Genomic DNA, 19,284 nt, shown 5'->3' on the forward strand with positions numbered 1-19,284 from the left:
AACAGAGCCAGATCACATCTGGGATATGCCAGAGCTCCAGGACAGGGCATCTGTTTGGGCCCCGACCCTTGGGACAGCTCTCCATAATTACCTCTATAATTATCCAACACCTGTTTTGAATGTCCCAAGGCCCCACAGAGGTGGAACCTTGAGCAGGAGCCCCAGCCTGGCAATACCTTGAGACCCTTGGCCCGCTCCGCACTATCCTCAATTGCCCGTCCCTGCTCAAGTGGTGGCCGTAGGATCCCTGTGATAGCCTTTTCCTGCCGGTCCAGGTCACTGGCCACTTTGTCCAAGCCAGCCAGCAGCTGTCGTCCCTGAAGATCAGAGGCATCTGTCGTAGGGAGGACAAATCAGGGATGACAGTGAAGGAGCACGAGGCCCCAAAAGCCAACCAGGTCCTTGGGCTGGCTTGGCCTCTCTCTCTCAGCCCTCTAGCAGATACTTGTCACCCATGCACAGCACAGTCTACTTCATCCCCTCTCCCATGTCCCTGGCCCTGTACAGGACACCCTGGTACCCACCTCCAGGGTTCTCCGTCCTTAGCACCTCATGCCGCTGCTGGAGTGCATGTTTGCTCCCAGTCGCCTTCTGCCTCACACTTCGGTACTGGCTGCCCAGGCTGTGAGAGCAAGAATGTGCTGGGGACCCTGGTCTCATACCAGCCTCCTAGCAGGTTCCCATCCTGGGTTGGGCAACAGCCCATGGGAGCCAAGTAGCTCCTTGGAGGGTTTTGAAGAGTCAAAAATACTATTGGGGGCGGGGGGGACGATGCAGGGGGTAACAAAATGGCTCAGTGGGTAAAGGTGCTTGTCACCAAGCTGAAGGCCTGAATTTGATCCCCAGAACCTACATGGTAGAAGGAAAGAACAATCTCTAGCAAGTTGTCCTCTGACCTCCACATATGTGCTGTCACATGCACATGCATTCATTCCCTCCTCCCTAACAAGTAATGAAATAAAGGTACGTCATGAGTTACACCAACAAGGTTTGGGAAGAATCTCTTCTGCCTCTGTCCCCTCTCCTTTACCTTCCGTTGCAAGCCCCGCTACCTAGAAGCATCTGTCACTAGCAGGGACGGTGCGCAGCGGGTGTTTGATAGATGGTAGGAAGAAGCCCAGGGACCCCCTTGAGTCTACTCATTGAGCAAAGGGTCCTCACATGACTGAGCGATTTGCCACCTGACACTGACGTCAAGGGGCAAACCCACAGATCTTAGCAAAATGAAGTTCTGAAAGATCCTGAAAACAGAGAGAAAGGGTGGGGGACCTACTGAGCACAAAATAAGGGCCAGAATTGGTGAAGCAGGACACAGGCGCCACAGGTGGGATGGTTAAGACTTGGCAAAGGCTCAGAGGCACCAAGAGAACACACCTGCTGCACTGGCCCCTAGCCAGACATCCAATTCAGCAAGCCAACCTAGCCTGCCACTCTTCCTGCAGCCTTTAAGGGAGGCCAGAATGAGAGGCATGTGTCGCATCCTACCCGCCACTAAGAGGGTTTAAACAAGAGAGGCTGCGGAGCCCAGGCGTGGGTCCACTCTCTTCTCCCTCCTCTGTGTCTGTACCTGTCAGCAAGAGCCAAGGCCTCGGGGTCGGTGGGGGGAATGATGAAGCAGACGGCTGGGGCAGCCAGCTTCTTCCCAGTGCTGTCTGTCAGCTCCCAGCTCTCCCCGTTGTTCTTCTGCAGTGTGTAGCTATAGCCCCGCGAGATGAGGCCCTGGTGGGAGCAGACCCAACGGTTCAGATTCACTCTCAGGCCTGGGAGCAGGAGACTCTCTCTGTCTGCCCCATGGCCCTCTTAACTCTCAGCCACAGGGAGTCTCAGCCTTCCTCTCACTCAGGTCACAGAGCGACGGAGCCAGCTCAGAGGGAACCCTCTTGACTACTAATCTCTATTTAGACTTCATTTTTGTTTTTGTGATAAGGTCTGACATAACCCTGGCTGGCTTCACATTTACTATGTGGTGGAGGATACCTTGAACTTCAGATCCTCCTGCCCTCAATCCCAGAGTGGTGAGTTTACAAGCATGTGCTGTCATCCATGCCTGGTTTATGCAGTGCAGGGCCTCATGCATGTGCTCTACTAGTTGAGCTCCATCTCCAGCCCCTCAGCTTCACCTTGGGGAATCATCCCTGCTGATCCCTAGTCCAAGTGGCACATCTCCTATATTCCAGCTTCTGGATGGCCATATGACTGAGGCCTGACCACTGGGTAGAAGTGGCTGTAAACATTATACATGGGCCAGCGAGAGGCTTCCCTGGGACTGTAGCTAGAATGGCTAGGCTGGTTGAGCTGATAAGAAAGATGAAGGCAAGGCAGTGGGGGAGGAAAGGGTATGGGGGTGCATATCCACCCCCAGGAGAAAGAGAGGACAGAGAGTGACACCCACCAGAGATGACTGCTTGTGGCCCCAGCTCTACCTGTGCCACCCCCAAGACTTCTGTGCTGTAGGTCCAGGCTGCCTAGGGTCAGGTAGTGACTGACCTGGTCACTCTCAAAGTCACAGAGAGCCTCCACAGGGATGGGCTTGAGCGGCGTCTCGCGGCGGTACTTGAGTGGCACCACTTGCTGCCCTCGCCTCTGCAGCCCTCGCACCACATCCTCATACTTGTCCAGAGCCTTCTCCTGGTCCTGTAAGAGTAGCGCAGCACCAGGTAAGGCCAGCTTGCACGACCCAGGGGGAGCACGAGGCAGGCCCTAGCTACATCTGCTCAGGTCTGGGGCAACCTCACATGCCGCCACTCACATCCAGTTCCCGAAGCAACAGCTCTATCTGATACCGGTCTTTGAAGTCAGGGCTATATTTCTGGTTCAAGTCTGAGTCCACCTTGCGTAGCAGCTCCTGAGCATCCTTCATGTCTTTGTGAAACTGAGGGAGATCAGAGGACACCATCACAGATGGAAAGCTACCACGCACACCCCGACGGCTGCTTATCCCCTAGGTGGGCCTAAATCTATGATATGACCTGCTTGAGCCTCTTTGACTCCCACTTCAGCCTGGCTGTGCAGGGCCTCAGTGGAGAAAAACTGGATCCCCAACACCCCACCTCTATATATCTTTAGATGCCAGTAAGTTCAGGCGTTCTCTCTGTGTGCCAGGAACACCCTAACAATGCGGCTGTATGCAAACCTTCAGCTGAGGCCCCTCCAGATGACAGGGACTTTAAGAGCATCTCACCCTGTGAAGCCACCCAGTGTAAGTGTACTTCATGGGTTTGTACAGTAACAAAATCACCCAGCAATGCATTTCTCAGAAGCCGGCTGTACCATTTAGCAGCACCTAACCATGCTTTAATTCTAAGCCTTGCTAGCTACCTCCTCTTCTTGTTTTGGAAAGTTCCCTTGCCCAGCTTTTGGTTCACCACCTCTTGACTCATTTATTTTCAGTTGTCCCCTCGGCTGAACGCTCGGGCTGCTGCTCTGAGGAGGACTTTTGGACCTTTGTGAAATTCTGTGTTGCTCAGATACTCCAGAAAGAGTTATGAGGTACCCCCTGAGCTCAAGTTCCAGTCTGAAGACTCTAGATCAAGCAGGCATGTGAGTACTGTCATCCTAGCCACTCAGGAGGCTGAGGCAGGAGGATCACAAGTACAAGTTTGCCACTTAGTAAGACCATCTTCCGACAGAAGGTAAAGGGATGCTGGGAATACAGCTTAAAGGTGGGGCCTGGCCTGGCCTATGTGAAGCCCTGGGCTCGATTGCTAGAACTGGGAAAGTGTGAGGAAGACCCTGAATTACGACGACTACCTACAGCTCCTACTGTTTCCCATGGAAACACTGTCTATGAATAGATGGCAATGTAAACAGGTGCCCACCTGGACAATAGGCAGCCACCTGGCCACAAGAATAAAAAGCACACAAACATAGCAACATGCTGCACTGTGCTCGGGCCATCATGCTTAGTGAGAAGAGCTGGACACACAAGGGCAAGAGGCACCGTTCTGGGTTGCCTGTGCTCACGCTAGCTAATACCAGGCAAACCCAGAGGCAGGTCAGAGGTCATCAGGCGGGTGTGTGTGTGTGTGTGTGTGTGTGTGTGTGTTGGGGGTGGGCACTCAATTTCTATCTGTCTGATGAGAAAGTTCAGGAAACAGAGGGTGAGGTTGTCCTGTATTGTTAATGTAACAAATGGGTCAGTGGTAAAAATGAGCTAGGCATGGTGGTGCTACTCAAGAGGCCGAGACAGGAGAATGGTGGAGAGTTTGAATGCAACGACAGTCTGGACTATACATTGAGAACTTGTCTCAAAAAAGGGGGTGAGGGTAGGAATGTTAGTTTTCTTGAAAAGGGGGCTAAATAGTAAAGTTTATATTTTTTATATCTCAGCAAAATTAAACCCAAGGTGGAGTAGAGGCAGGAGGATTGGGAGTCGAGTTCATCCTCTCTCACACAGAGAGTGGTTAGCCTGGGCTACATGAGATCCTACGTCAGAAATTCAAAACCTTGAGCTAGTGAAATCTCTCAGCAGATAAAAGTGCCCATGGCATTAGCACAATGACCTGAGTTGAGTCCCCTGATGCATGGTGGAGAGACTCACTCATGACAAGTTGTCCTCTGACCTCCAGATGCATGTGTGGGGCTCTGTGCGCACCCAGGAACTCCTGAATCCTATCACGTGCCTGGAGCCAGGCAGGTACCTACTTGGTGGTAGTCTTCCATGTATTTCAGATGGCTCTCCTCACAGATGAGCAGGTTCAGGTACTCCTTCCACTCAGCATGCACAGCCTCCATGTGTGCCTGTCCGGAAGAGGAGAGACTGGCCACTGCAGCCCAGGAGTCTGGGCTGTCAGGAGAGGAACTGATAGAAAACCAGGTGGGAAGGGCAGAGAAAGGGAGGCGCCTTGCCTACGAGGGGAACACGCACCTCAATGGAGTTCCTCCCTGGGTGCTCAGCTGTCAGCAGTTGGTCACCTTCAGTGTGCAGTTTGTTGATTCTTTCTTCTTTGGCCTCCAGGTTCCGGTTGATGAAATTCTGTCAGGAAGCAGATGGGGGTCAACACCTACCTCAGCAGCCCTGTGTCCCACTCTGGCCCTGCACCCGGCCCTGTGCCCACCTCGTACTGGCGGCGGCGGCTGGGGTAGTCGAGGTTGCGGTCGCTCCAGTCATACTGCATGCGGCCCTTGGCTTGCTGGTCCAGCCAGTACAGCTCATTGGTGCAGCGCTGCATGTAATCCTGCAGCGAGCTCAGGTGCTGCTGCCGTGCCTGTGATGCTGTCTGTGGGATGAGAGCGAGGTGAAGACAGAATCGGCTTGGCTTCCCTGCCTGCCTCCCACAGTGTCCACTCTGTTACTTCCCAGCCAGGTCCTTGGATCAGTCGCTGATCCTCTACACATTTACTTGCAGGCATTTATTGAGCACCATGAAGATGTGTTGCACGGTTTTAGGCACTGAGGACAAACCAGTGAACAAAGAAAGAAGATCCCTGTGGGACTGACATCTCCTTGAATCTTCAGTTTGCCATCTAGCACACAGCTAGCACTCAAAAATCACCAGCCATGTCGTCTACATTTGCTTTTTTAATCATTATTAATTTACTGATTCACTTGAAGCAGGGTCTCATGTAGCTCAGGATAACCTCAAACTTGTTATGTAATGGAGGATGACCCTAAACTCCTGCCTATCTTGCCTCTTCTCTCAGGTTCTGGGATGACAGGTGTACACCCCCATGCCTGGGCTTCATTTGGCATTAGGGACGGAACCTAGAGCTTCATGCCTACTGGGACGAGCACCCTCCAAACCAAGCTCCATCTCAGCTCCTTGGGTCATAGGAGCACCTGGAGAAACTGAGAGCTAGGAAGGCTTAGGGAAGGCTAGGAGGCTTGCAATGTGTTTGGTAGAATAAGAATGACAAGCACGCATGTCATACGTGCAGGTACTTGTGCACACACATGCTTGGACCATGCTCAAAGTGCATGCTTGGCATGCAGCAATGCCACACAAAGAACCGAGCAGAGCTTAGAATAGCTCAGATGGCAGGATGCTGACCTAGATAGAATGCACAAAGCCCTGAGTTCCATCCCTGGCACCTCACAGACCGCCATGATTACACTAGAGCATGCTGTCCCCAGTCCATAAGCCTCCCATCCTATCCCATCTCCCAGGGCTTCTCACCAGCAACTTCTGATACTTGGCTTGGAGTTCACTGTTCTGCTCCTGTGGGTAGGGTTGAGGGCTGAGGTTAGGCCAAGTGCGCCCCCTCTCTGCCCCATACCTCCACAAAGACTCCACCACATACATACCTTGTCCTTGGCCAGGTGGGGCCCGATGGCTTTGACTTCATTGTGGAAGATGTTGTGTTGCTCCACCTGGCTATCCACCAGAGGAAGGTCAGTCCCAAAGCTCTGGCTGCTCAGCTTGTCCTGGTGGGCAGGTGGAGAGACACCAGGACAGAGCTATGGCTTGGGAGCAGACCCAGCCTAACCCTTGGAAGCATGGGATGTCGGCCGGGAGGGTCTGGGGGGTCTGGGGGCCTAAGGGATGCTTTCCTCCCTCACTTCTCTGCACTAAGTAGTGGCAGGCATCTCTCTGGACCACTGATAATGCTCCTGTATCACACATAGCTTCCCTTAATCTCACAGTGGCCTGTGGGCCCCTGATCACTGTTTTCATTTTCCAGGCAGACATGTGAAGGGAAGACCCTTTCCCAGGGTCACAGTGCTAACAGCTGCCGAGACATGCCACAAAGACAACCAGCTGCGATGCCTGCTACAAGCTTCACCTTAAGGGAGACAAGCTTCTCCAGCCTGCCCACATAGCTTTGCAAGGACACCAGCAAGGTAGGCATGAGGGGGCGTGGCATAGTTGGTGGGGAACAAGGTCTGGCTGTATGACTCAGGCTGGGTACTGCCCTTCCTTCTCTGAGCCCCACTGCTCTCAGTTATACAATTTCAGAAGACTTCATTCCGGTATCCCTTATTAGCAGGGCCGAGGTGCTCCGGGCCAGGCCATACCAGCTTCTCGTCCACCAGTGTGTCCCAGTTGACTCTCGGGTCGGCCTCTTTCACTGCCAGGCTGTACATCTGCTTGTGTTTCCCCCGCAGGTTGGTCACGCGCTCTTTCAGCTGGCGGATGCTGTGTGGGGGATATGCTACCATGTTAGTGGCCATCACATAAGCCTCAGCTTGGGCTTCAGGTCAGTGTCCTGGAGGACAGGGACAGTGACTGTGGGCAGCAGACCAACTCTGAATCCTGTTGTTCTTCCTATTCATGTTCTCCAACCTTCCTTCCCTACTGTTTCCTCAAGGGCTGCTATAGAAGGTTTTGAAGAAATGGGCTGGACCACTGCTCACTGAAGCACAAGCCCAGCACAGGCAGAGGCAGGGCTGTGTCACATAATGACAAACACGGGGACACGGAGCATGGAAAGTACCCTGACCCGTGGGGTGCTGGATCACTGTGTTGAGCTGCAGTGTGGCCATAGCTCAGGAGACATGATGGCCATGGAGTCCTGAAGCAATGGGATTGTCAACTCCCAAAGCCTCAGTCCTCACCTACAGCCTGGTCATTAAGTATAACTTAAGGCCTTGGGCGTCCACCTGCCCTGTGCAATGCTACAGAAAGAGGGGTCCTGAAGACTGGCGAGCTCCAGCCCTCCTTCCTAGACCCCAGCCTAGCACGCTCACTGGGACACACAGAAAGGGCTTACTCCTCGGCGATCATGTCCCCCTGTGGGTGCTTCATGTGCTTGGCGATGGCCGAATCTGCCTCCAGCACGTACAGCAGCTTTTCTGAGTCAGACACGTTCTGCAGGGCCGCGTCCCGGTGCTCAGGGAGCTGCCCCTCTTGCATCCGGGCCAAGTCCTGAGAAGGAAAAGAAAAGGTAACAGTGGAGACTCCAAGTCTGTAGTGATACCACAGGGCCTGAGGGGCAGGGCCAGCTGAGGGCTCCTCTGACTTCATCCAGACTGGCTCTCACCAAACAGCTGGGCACCAAGACACAGGGGTAAACAGTCCCACTGGTTCCTAGGTTGGCTCTGCCTGCCAGGTGCTCATAACCCAAGTTGGGAGACTGCCTACAAGGCAAGCTGATGGACACCCCACAGGCACCAGAGCTCAGGGAGGCACTGCTGAGGCGCTGAATAAACTAGGATGAAGGACAGAGGAAAAATGTGTTCCAGGCAGAGGGGACAGCCTGTGCAAAGGCCCTGAGGAAAGACAGAGCAAGCCACGATCGAGGGACCAGTAAGAGACTAGTGGGGGCAGGGATGGGAGGGAGACCAGAGCAGAAGTGAGGTCTGTTCACATGACCTGTGGACACAGAGCACAGAAGGACCCCAAGGAAGGACCAATCGCACGGCTCCTTCCATACCTAAGTTGTGGCTTCCAGGAGCCATGCAGCTGGCCTTCAACATTAGGGTGAGAGCTGGAATTGCTGGTGGTGTCACCTGTTGACCTAGGCAACTGCTAGGCTGGTCATAGTGGTGATAGAAGGAAAAGTGGGTGGGTAGATATTTAGTGTGTATATGTGTGTGTGTGTGTGTGTGTGTGTGTGTGTGTGCGCGCGCGTGCACGTGCATGCAGAGGCCACTAGAGAGCATCAGATCCCCTGGAGTTAGATTTACAGGCAGTTGTAAACTGCCCATCATGGGTGCTGGGAACCAAACCCTGGTCCTCTGAATGAGCAGCAAGTGCTATTAACCCTTGAGTCATCCCTCCAGCCCCAGGCAGTGTGTCTAGACACAGTCTGTCTACTCCAGCAGCCACGAAACCTGGCTATATTTTTAGCACCAAGCTGGAGTCCAGGGATGAATCCCTAAGGGTCTCAGAGTTCATCAGGGGAAGCGAGGATGTCAGTGAGTTAGGCTGAAGGCAGGATAAGCAACACTGGGTACCTACAGCAGTAAGGCCTCCTGATGGCTGGCTGGCTCTGGACGTCCCATCTCTACCTGCCTTCAGAAGAGGAAAGTTGAGGCTGGGAAGCAGTTCTGGGTATAGATGCTTGCCTAACAGGTGCAAAGACCCAGATTCTGTCGAGAAGCACAGAAACCAGAAGAGAGAAACAGGGCTGGGGATGCCTCTCAGTGGCAGAAGTAATTCCACCAGGAAAATGAGACTGGAGAGAAGCATACAGGTGACCATGGGCATGGGATTCCATTTAGGTGAAAAGCCCCCAGCTGGTAGGCCTAAGGGCAGGAGGCAGAAAGCTGCTTGGCATGGGGCTAGGAACGTCATGAGTGGAAATGGCAGAGAGCCCACTGGCTCTGACCTGTGAGAACATCACAGAGCTCTAACGAGGTCCTAAATATACTGGGCGGTGCCCTGGACCACCACACCTTGTAAAGTGTAAAGCGTAAAGCAGACATCGTGTTTAAAAGTGGGAAGAAAAGCTGTGGTGGTGAATGAAGGTGACCTTGGCACTGGAGGGGCTGAGGAAGAAGGGTCAAACTCAAGGTCAGCCTCCAGTGCATAGCAAGACCTTATTTCGAAAAACAAAGGGAACTGGGGTTGAAGAGATGGCTCAGTGGTTATGAGCACTGGCTGCTTTTCCAGAGGCCCTGGATTCAGTTCTCAGTGCCCACACAACTCACAGGATTCCCTAATTCCTGTGGGTCAAAAGTCCTCTTCTGGCCTCCCCAGGTGTGAGGTTTGCATGTGATTCAGGCAAAACACCCAGACATACACAACAGAAACAAATAAATCTTTAAAAATAAGGAACAAAACTCAGGAAGGTTCCTGATAGGATTGCTGAGTGGGTAGGACATCTGCCACCAGGCTGATGAACCGAGTTCAATCTCAGCACCTACATGGTAGACAGAGAGAACCAACTCCTACAAGTTGCCTTATGATCTTCACACATGTGCCATGGTGTGAGCACACACAACAAGCAAGCAAACAAAGGGAGGAAGGACAAGGAAAATGAACCAGACCCAGTTATGTCATCGGTTCGAAGCCAGCCTGGGCTTCATCGGGATTGCCTGAAAGAAGGAGGAGGAAGAAGACAGAGCCGAGGACAGGGAGGTGCAGCCCAGTGGCAGTGTGTGTTCTTAGCAGGCGAGACCTTGGGTTCCATCCTGAGGATTGGAAAAGTAAGAATAAAAACAGAAATTCGAAAAGGAAAAAAGGAGGGATGGGTAGCGAGATGGCCTAGTGTCATGGGGATTCCCATCCATGGCTACCTGGGGCGCTGAGCAGGGTGGGAGCCTGGCTCTCCCAGTGACCTGGAGCTGAGGCTATCAAGTGGAAGGCCAGGCATCGCTGACCTGGGGCAGGCAACACAACATGCTCCCTGGCTTGGGCAGAATATTACCCTCTCAGTCACTGGCTGACCCAAGGCCGCCTGGGCCCCACAGTGTCAAAGATGAATGTTTCAGAAGCCAAGTCTGTTAATCATTACTGAGTCCTACCGGTGAGTCTGGGGTGGGGGCACATCTGGCTTAGGTGAGGAGACCTGCTCGGGGGACCCTGGGCGGGTGACTAAGGGCTCAAGTCAGCCAAACTAGTGGGCAGTGAGAGTGTGGGGGCCTAGGGAGGGTCACCTCTGGGGGGTGAGCACCAAAGGCTTTTTAGAGAATTCGTAACCAGGTAATGAATCCTGCCTCGGTGACTTTCTACCAAAGCACAGATTCACAGGGGTGAACTCATAGATGGAGGCCACTTCTGGGGTCTTTCTGTGATTTACACCCTGATAAAATGGTCCTTCAGGCCAGAGGAATTGATAGGGCTGGTGCAAGACAGGTTGACTGGTGGACAGGTAGGAGAGCAGTGTGGTCCAGTGTGGGCACTGGGCAGTGTTGGTGGAGGGGCTACAAAGGAAACCGCTCCATCCATCCTTCGGGCTGTCTGCAGCTTCAGACATCTGCCCACAGGACATGTCACTGGAAAGTTCTGTGCATAGGGATATGCAGGTCACTTAACGAAGAGACAGAGTAGGGGAGTGGCTGGGAAAGAGAGAGCAGGGGGCATTGCCTAAGGGTGAGGGGGCTCCCTGGGAATGGGGTGACGCTAACATTGTACTTGTGGCTCTTTAGCAGTTCAGCTTATGTTACTCAAGTATCTCTCACTAATTTAAAACATGGAAAGTTCAGGAAAACATTTGGACAATATAATGATACCTTCTACAAACAAGAGAAAAGGAAAGGGAGACAGGAAGGGGGAAAGGAGGGAGGGGAAGAGAGAAGAAAGGACGAAGGAAGGAAAGGATTTGGCCCAGGTACTCTACAAAAGTGGCTGCTGGTTTGTTTTGGTTTTTTGTTTGTTTGTTTGTTTGTTTGTTTGTTTTTCTTCAACTTTGTTCTGTTGAAATTAAGAAGCAGCTCAGAGCCTGGTCTACAGAGTGAGTTCCAGGACTGCCAGGGCTACACAGAGAAACTTTGTTTCCAAAACCCAAAACAAACAAAAAAAGAAAAAACTGAAGCAGCTCAGGGTTGGGGTGTTGCTCAGTGGTACAGCACCTGCCTAATATGCGCACAGTACTGGGCTCAGTCCCCGAGCACTGCATACAGGTACACAAGCACACGCACAGGCAGGCTGTTACTGTTTGAGCCATTTCCCCAGCAGACACAAAGGCAAGCCTGAACCTGCATAGATTTCTCCTTCCTACTCTCTGCCTCTCTCTCTCTCTCTCTCTCTCTCTCTCTCTCTCTCTCTCTCTCTCTCTCTCTCTCTGTCACACACACACACACACACACACACACACACACACACACGCACATGCACACGCCTGTACCAATGTGCACATGACAGAAGGCTGAACATAACCCTGAAGACTCAGGGCCGGCTGGTGGGGGCCTTTGAGGATGGACTCTATGGGATTTTAGTTTCCCACAACATATTGTTTATCTGTCCTAAAACGTTAGTTATGAGCACACACTAGTCTGGTTGTGAGGAAAAACAGACACATCCCAACAAGATGACTTTCATTTAGGAAAGGAAAGAAGAAAACAAACGAAACACCATTGCTGGGTGCCAGGAGAGGGAATAGCAGAAAAAAAAAATCCCCAGAGGCATGTTGGGAGGGAACAGGTACTCTGACAGGAGAGAGATGAGTGCTCAAGGATCCCAAGTAGGAGGAAGACGACCACATTCCTCAGTTCCTGAAGGGCCATCCTGAGCCAGGGCCTCCCTGGCTCCCTTACCCCTGTGACTCTACTTACCACCCCCACCCCCACCCTATCCTCTGGCTATACTGGGTCGTAGACTAGGCCCTGGGATCACACCCCTGGTCTCCCAGAGAAAGCTGTGGAGGCAGAAGCAGCCACAACAGAGACTAGAGACAACAGTGGGGCCTGGTGTCCCATAAATTTCCAACCCTTGGTCCCACACTGCTCAGGCTGGCTCTTGGTCATCTGATGACTAAGATACCAGATGAAGCATAGCTCCTGGCTACACTTGAATTCCAGACAAAGAACAAGCACACTAGAGTATAAGTGTGGCAGGAACAGTACCAGGGCCTGCCGACACTCAGGACACTGCTCTGAGATCCAAATGTAGCCTGGCTTCCCTGCTTCCTTTCTTTGCCCAGTTTAGCAGTTCAATTTACAGCCACTCCTGGGGCCAGCTAGTCCCTGACTAGTCCCCAGCTCTTTTAGCACCTCACCCAGAAGGCCAGAAGAGCGCTAACCTTGCATGCCCGGTGCTGATGCCCTGGGTTTCACCCCCAGCACTGGGATTCCGGCAGGTCAGGAGAGAGAGAATGGGAAGTGATATATGTCCTCCAGCAAAGGAGGCATTGTCCAGGGACTGGAGGTGTGCTGGGTGAATGCCCCTGGTGTCCCAGTAGAACTTGCTAGGCTTCCTGGAACCTGCAACATCCTGACTATGTGAGTGCTTCTATCCTCTGAGAAGGAATCATACCGGACAGAGATAACTGAGGGAGTTCAAGTGCCCAGGTTAGACTCCTAAGAGTTCTCCACAGTGGAAGCTCTGCCCAGGGGAGCTCCACCCAGGAGGAGCTTTTTGTCTTCCTTGAGGACAGTGTAAGCCAAGGAGCCCACCACTGCCACTGTTACTGTTACTAGGTTACCAATTTAGCACCATCGTTCTTCTCCCAGTGCAGAACTCAGCATCCCTGCAGCACTGGGCTGGGTGGGTTCTTTTCCTCAGCCATAGCTAGGCTGAGGACTGAAGCCAAGAGCTATGCTTGTAGCAACCACAAAGACTCTGGATGTGGGTGAGCCTGGGACCATATTCCTGGGTGAAGACCAAGCTGGAGAAGGCCCCAGGAGGGGAAGCTGGCACTCACGCTCTGCATCTTGGCCTCGGTGTCCACAATGTTCCTTTCCACCTGGTCTGCATTCTTCTGCAGCTGCTCAATCAGATCTGAGAGTTCCTTGTTGGAGATGCTGTGGATGGAAGGAACAGAGAGGGAGGGCTCAGTGCAAGCCAGCCTCCAGCCTCCCAGGCTGGACCCTCCCTAGGCCCCAGACAGGACCTGCCAACCCAGCCAGACTTCCAGGAGCTAGCCTGTCCCAGCAGGATGAAGCCACTAACACACAAATAGCGCACAGGGCAGGGGTATCAGCCTTTGCTTTGTCCATTGGATTTAAAGCTCCTATTCTGCCGTGTTGTCAAAACATGAGCCTTTCATTTTTTCCCACTGTGGTTGGATGGACTCTGTTGGCTGGCATCCACCACTAACTCAAGCCATCCATGTTGGAACTGGGACAGACGAGGGGGGCCCAGCTCTTCCTGTGGCACTTGATGAGTTGAAGCATTTAACACTTAAAGCACTGTAGAAGTCTGTAAAAAATCACCTTGTGTGTTAATGACAGTCCTTTGGATTCTTACTGCAGGCACTGTCAATGCACCTGGTCCAGTAAATAAGCAAAGACACTGAGCGTGGACTTTCTCTGCTGCCCTGGCTGCCTCATGCAAAAAGACTGTCAGTCAGACAGATAGCAGGACTGCCTTTATGCCAGCTGTCTCCTGCATTCCACAGACACCTTGAATAAACTGCATGACAGTCACAGCTGCTTGTCATGGCTCTTGAAGGCAGCTGGTGCCAGAACTGTTTGAGACAGTTTTACATTAGACTTGTTGATGTCACAAACCTCAATGAACTCAAGATGACCCTAGAACCATTCCTACCCAAGCCAGAGGAGGGGCACTTTCCCTGATAGTCTATAAGGACTGCCGTGATTGGTGCAAACAGGAGCCTTCATTTGCATGCAGGGTGTGTTGTGATTGATGCAGATGCCTCTTTTGCCTATATAAGCAAGTGTTGCCTCACTTGGGGAGTTGGCTAGAAGGTTCCTCTGTGAGATTGTCAGTTTGGGTGTCATTTGCAAAAGTGAGGCTCCCAGGACCCCTTCAGAAGGCGTTAAAGCCAGGGAACAGTGATCAACAATGACACAAGGAGCAAAGGTAGCTGTGATGTGAGGCACAGAGACCTGTAGTGCTGGGCTGTGGAGGCTGAGCAATTCTGGTTCTCTGGGCCTGCCTGAGAGATGGAATACAGCTGAGCCTGGTGGTACAGGCTTGTCACTCCATCTGCTTGGGAGACTGAGGTAGGAGGGTCACACAGCCAAAGCCTGACAGGGTTACACAGTAAGTGCAAGGCTAGCTTGAGAAACTTTTATTTTGACCCTGCCTCAGAATAAAAAGCAAAGAGCAGACTGAAGATCAGGTCAGTGGTAGAGCCTCCGTCCTGGCGTTAACATGGCTCAGGTTCTATCCAGAATGGTGAAACACTTGTAGGGCTAGAGGTCCTGGCACTGGAGGCCTGCACAAGGCTGAGGTCTTTGGCTGATTGCCCCTGCTGCCGCTGCTCCTACCTGCGATCACAGCCATCTTCTGTCAGTCACCCAGAGATGGAGCCTTGTTAATGCTAAAGCCCCACCCTTGTACAGCTCCTCCCCCACCCACAATTTCAATAGAGCAGAAGACCTGGCTACCTGGCTGCCTGGCTGATAACAGTGTAACAGGTGCAGGCCACTGTGTCAAGTTCAGTGTTTGCTTGGAGATGTAATTCACACGGCAGGCATTAGTTCACCCATGTAAAATATACACTGGTGGGTTCCAGGATAGGTTTTTATAGCCATCGCCACTGTCTAACTGAAGAATGTGTTTGCCATCTGTAGACCCCACGCCCATTAGCAACTGCTTCTGATCTCTCTATCCCCTCCCCTCCTTGCCACCAGCACTGCACCCATGAGCATCTTATGCTTGCCATTTTATCTGCAGCCCTTCATGGCTGGCTTCTCTAGTGTCTGGGAGACCCATCCCTGTCACAGTCTTTCTGACAACTCTGCTCCTTCTCCAGCTGAATAATATTCCAATGTATAAAATTTATACATTTGGATGTGGATGAGGTTGGGGTCTCAGCCAGAAGGTCCAATAAAGAGAGGCTTCAAAGAAAGATAGGTCCTGGGTGCATCCTTTGGGTTAGGCAGGGGTAGAGGGCAGGGGCTGGGGGACTAGATCCTCAAAGCGATCCCCTTAGTACAGGTGAGACTGAGGATCAGGTGCACTTCTGCAAACCCCGGGCGCAGTAAAGGTCGCCAGAGCCTAGGACACTGCATGCTATCACTGTGGGTTTCTCAGATTTTCCTGGGGACCTGGATACCTGCAGTGGCTGGAGAACCGCACACACGTCAGATACTGGAGAGCAAAGCTGGGAGAAGAAATGATACCAGCAAAGACGATTATGACTGCACGCCTGCGCACATCCTCACCTTGCCCAAGGGTCTGCCCTGTGTCAGGCCAGGGCAGTGGGCTGGCAGCTCACAGTGAACAAAGTCCAGGCTACCTCTTCTGCAGAATCAACCGAGGAAGCAGCACTTTCCTAAAGAGAGGCCCAGGAGCCCTCATTCTGTAAGTCACTCACCGACTGACCTCTGGCAGTTTAGGCAGCTAGAAAGCCACCCCCCCACACCAGATGAAGTCACACGCCTATACACAGTTATGAGAAGCTGTCCCTGTCCTAGATATGGGCCAAGAGGGATCAGAATGGGGGAACTCAGCAGAGTCGCATCACAAGGGATAAGCTGAGCTTCTAAAGAGGCCCTGCTTCTTAGTGGGCAGACTGGGAGAAAGAGGTCCCCTGTTATCTGCCTTTCTGCCTCCTGTCGGCCGGCCACAGCGTCTGGAGATGGAGAGGCTCTCCCAACATCTTCCTGCCTGCACGAGCCACTGTTAGGGGCCTTCCAGCCTCACCTCAGGGAATGTTTCCATGTGCTCAGTCAGCCTGTCACAGGTTGACTGGCTGTCCCATTGTGGGACTCCATCACTGTCCCATCAGAGTTTAGCACGCAAGATGGGACTCAGAGCTTGAAACAACCAAGAGGTGCCATCGGGAGCTTGGACGATTGCAGGCAGGAGTTATGCCTTCATCCCCCAGAGCCTCTGGCTCTCTACCTGCTGAATGAGGATGAGCACAAAGGCTTCCTGCTTGTCTGGCATAGTCTGAGTCACTGGTCAGACATCCACATCACCTCTGTACCATCCTTACACCAAGAATTAGGAAGGCTTGTGTGGAAAGTTGTGGGTGAGAAAAATAAAGCTCAGAGATGTCAGAACACTCCCCCAGAATCACACAGCCTATGAACAGAGAGCAGCAGTTCTCCCCCAGCACTTACTGCTACCCAGATAGATGGATGCTGTGAAAGCCACTTAAGCCAACACAGGGCAACAACACGCATCATAATAACAATAGATACCAATACTGACTTTCTGCGTGCCAGGTTCCTAGTCCCTTCTGACCTTATCTTCTTAGAACCCTGCAATTAACATGATATATTATTATCCCAACTTTATAGATGTGGAAAATGAGGAACAGAGAGGTTAGGTAACCTTCCCCAAGTCACACAGTAATTACCCGACAGAGCCAGGATTCCAATTGAGACAATCCCCAGAGTCCACATCCTTGACATCTCTAGTTGACAGTCTTATAGACCTTGTAGCACACAGCTCATAGTTAATATATTGGTTTAAGATGTCATGTGCTCAAAACTGTCATGCCATTATCCACTTCAAAATGGTTGTGGTAATAATAAAGAATAAGGAAACGCTGTATCAGTTGCTACAAGGACATGGAGAAATCCCCCTGCCTTGTGAGCCGCTGGCGACAATGTGAAGTGGTTCGGAGATGTGGAAAAGGTGAACATGTAAATAAACCAGGTGTGGCCCCCATGCTGCAATCTCAGCCCTCAGGAGGCAGGGCTGTAGCATCAGGAGTCTAACTCTACATAATGAATTTGGGGTCAGCCTGGGCTATCTGAGGCCCTGTCTTCAAAGGAGTGGGGAGCTAGACTAGAGAGATGGCTCAGTAAGGATCTGAGTTCAGATCTCTGTCCCCATGTGAAAGGTGTCACAGTACCCCAGCACTGAGGAAGGTGCCAGCCTAGCTGAGAGAGAGAGACAGAGACACAGAGACATTCAGGTTCATTAAGAGACTTTGCCTCAATAAAACAAGGCAGAGAGTGATAGAGGACTCAAGGTGGACTCCTGTGGTTACCTACATACACAGACCATAAAATAAAGTCAAGTGTGGTAGCGATCCCAACACTCAAGAGGTAGAGGCTGGTGGATCAAGAGCTCAAGGTCATCTCCAATAAGTAGCAAACTGGAGACCAGCCTGGGCTACATGAGATCCTGTCTCATACACACACACACACACACACACACACACACACACACACACACACACACACACAAGATGTGGTGGCCCATGCCTTTAATCCCAGCACTTAGAAGGCAGAGGCTGGTAGATTTCTGTGAGCTCAAGCCTTGCCTGGTCTACATAATGAGTTCCAAGACAGTCAGAGCTACTGGGTGAGATCTTGTCTCCAACAGATGAGTAAATAAAGCAATGGCTGAATGTAGACTTGCCATTCAGCCCAGTGAGTCCTTACCCCTGGATCTAAACCCAAGAGAGTTAATGTGGCTTCTGTCTTCCCAGCGTTATCTATAACATGAGAATTTAGCATAATTCAGATATCTACTGAACAAAGAGCAGATAGTTCAGACGTGAGCCATCTCTACGGCTCAACTAAAATACAGGGGAAGCTCTGACGCCTGCTTCAGCAAGGATGAACCTTGCTGTCAGCACTCTAGGGAAAGCTACCAGATACAGAGGATCAGAGAGTGAGTGGATGCATTGATGTAAAATATCAGAGCAGAGGAATTCCATCAGACTGAGGCCTGGCCCAGGAGAGGGTTCAGGAGTGCTAAGGATGGTATGTGCTGGGTGGGGGGCACTGGGGGCTGGGGGTGATATAATGTTCTAGAATTGCTTGTGCTGTTGACTGTACACAGCTATGAACACACTACATCTCAGGAGTTGTATCCACTGAGTGAGTTGCAGACTCAGTTCACTTTGTCTCATGAAAGCGCTTTCTAAGAGATTGGCTAGATGGGCACAATAGCGCCGCACATCTGTTCCCAGAAGCTGAGGCATGGGGATTATTGTAAGTTCAAGGCCAGCCTGGATCAGAATTTTCTGACTATGTAGGGAATTCTTTTTTGTTTTGTTTTGTTTTGGTTTTTGTTTTTGTTTTTTTTTGAGACAGGGTTTCTCTGTGTAGCCCTGGCTGTCCTGTAACTCACTTTGTAGACCAGGCTGGCCTCGAACTCAGAAATCTGCCTGCCTCTGCCTCCCGAGTGCTGGGATTAAAGGCGTGTGCCACCACGTCTGGCTATGTAGGAAATTCTAGTGTGAGATTGTCTAAGGAACAAACAAACAAACAACAACAACAACAACAATAGATAAATAACAAGAATCATTAGAGTGAGTCTGGGGTGTGGCTCCCTAGTCAGCAGCTGCTGGACTCTGGCTTGCTGCCCTGGCTGTCTTGGGCAGAAACACTGCCAGTCAAACAGCCAGAGGGACTGCCCTCACATCAGGACCAGCACAGTCCTTAGACACCTTTAGAGAACCACACATTGATCAAAGCAGAGCACCCCAGCCCTGAAGGTCTGCATGACACTTTTTGCTACCTCAAGCTTCAGTGAATTGGTGCTCACCTGAAACCTTGTCTGACAAGGAGAGGGACGCACTTTCTGGATGGCTTAGCAGAGGGATTGCTGTGATTGGTGCAAACACTCCCCAAGCTTACAGGCTCTTTTAGGCATTCTTGGGAGATCCCCTCCTGTGCTGCAGGTGCAGGGGGTGGGGGTGGGGACATCCTGATCCCAAGGCCCTGAGAGGCTGAGAGGTGAGGCCAGGCTGAGAAACAGAAGCCAACCCTAAGAAGGCAAACCACCAGGTCAGTGGCAGCAGCAGGCAGCAGAAGGTGGCTATTGCATGCTGAGCTATGGCCTCTCAGCCTGCTACAGCTGGTGCTATAGCTGGCTTCTCTGATTCTGGGATTATATGGTTTGTTCTGAGGGTCAGGCAACCCCA

The 19,284-nt window shown here is 51.9% G+C and overlaps 1 protein-coding gene across 1 annotated transcript in view; it reads right to left on the minus strand.

The window, feature by feature from the left end:
* Positions 1 to 19,284, minus strand: part of Ppl (periplakin) — a 46,191-nt gene that overhangs the window by 13,516 nt on the left and 13,391 nt on the right. Inside the window, exons 2-14 of the mRNA NM_008909.2 lie at positions 13,186 to 13,285; positions 7,651 to 7,805; positions 6,956 to 7,076; positions 6,245 to 6,364; positions 6,117 to 6,158; positions 5,058 to 5,219; positions 4,868 to 4,975; positions 4,645 to 4,740; positions 2,750 to 2,872; positions 2,488 to 2,634; positions 1,568 to 1,719; positions 525 to 622; positions 177 to 334 (exon numbers count right to left, since the gene is read on the minus strand). Coding sequence (NP_032935.2) covers positions 177 to 334; positions 525 to 622; positions 1,568 to 1,719; positions 2,488 to 2,634; positions 2,750 to 2,872; positions 4,645 to 4,740; positions 4,868 to 4,975; positions 5,058 to 5,219; positions 6,117 to 6,158; positions 6,245 to 6,364; positions 6,956 to 7,076; positions 7,651 to 7,805; positions 13,186 to 13,285 — 1,582 coding nt within the window. The remainder of the gene's footprint in view (positions 1 to 176; positions 335 to 524; positions 623 to 1,567; positions 1,720 to 2,487; positions 2,635 to 2,749; positions 2,873 to 4,644; positions 4,741 to 4,867; positions 4,976 to 5,057; positions 5,220 to 6,116; positions 6,159 to 6,244; positions 6,365 to 6,955; positions 7,077 to 7,650; positions 7,806 to 13,185; positions 13,286 to 19,284) is intronic.

This window comes from Mus musculus, chromosome 16, assembly GCF_000001635.26.
Source record: "Mus musculus strain C57BL/6J chromosome 16, GRCm38.p6 C57BL/6J".
Classification (NCBI taxonomy): domain Eukaryota; kingdom Metazoa; phylum Chordata; class Mammalia; order Rodentia; family Muridae; genus Mus; species Mus musculus.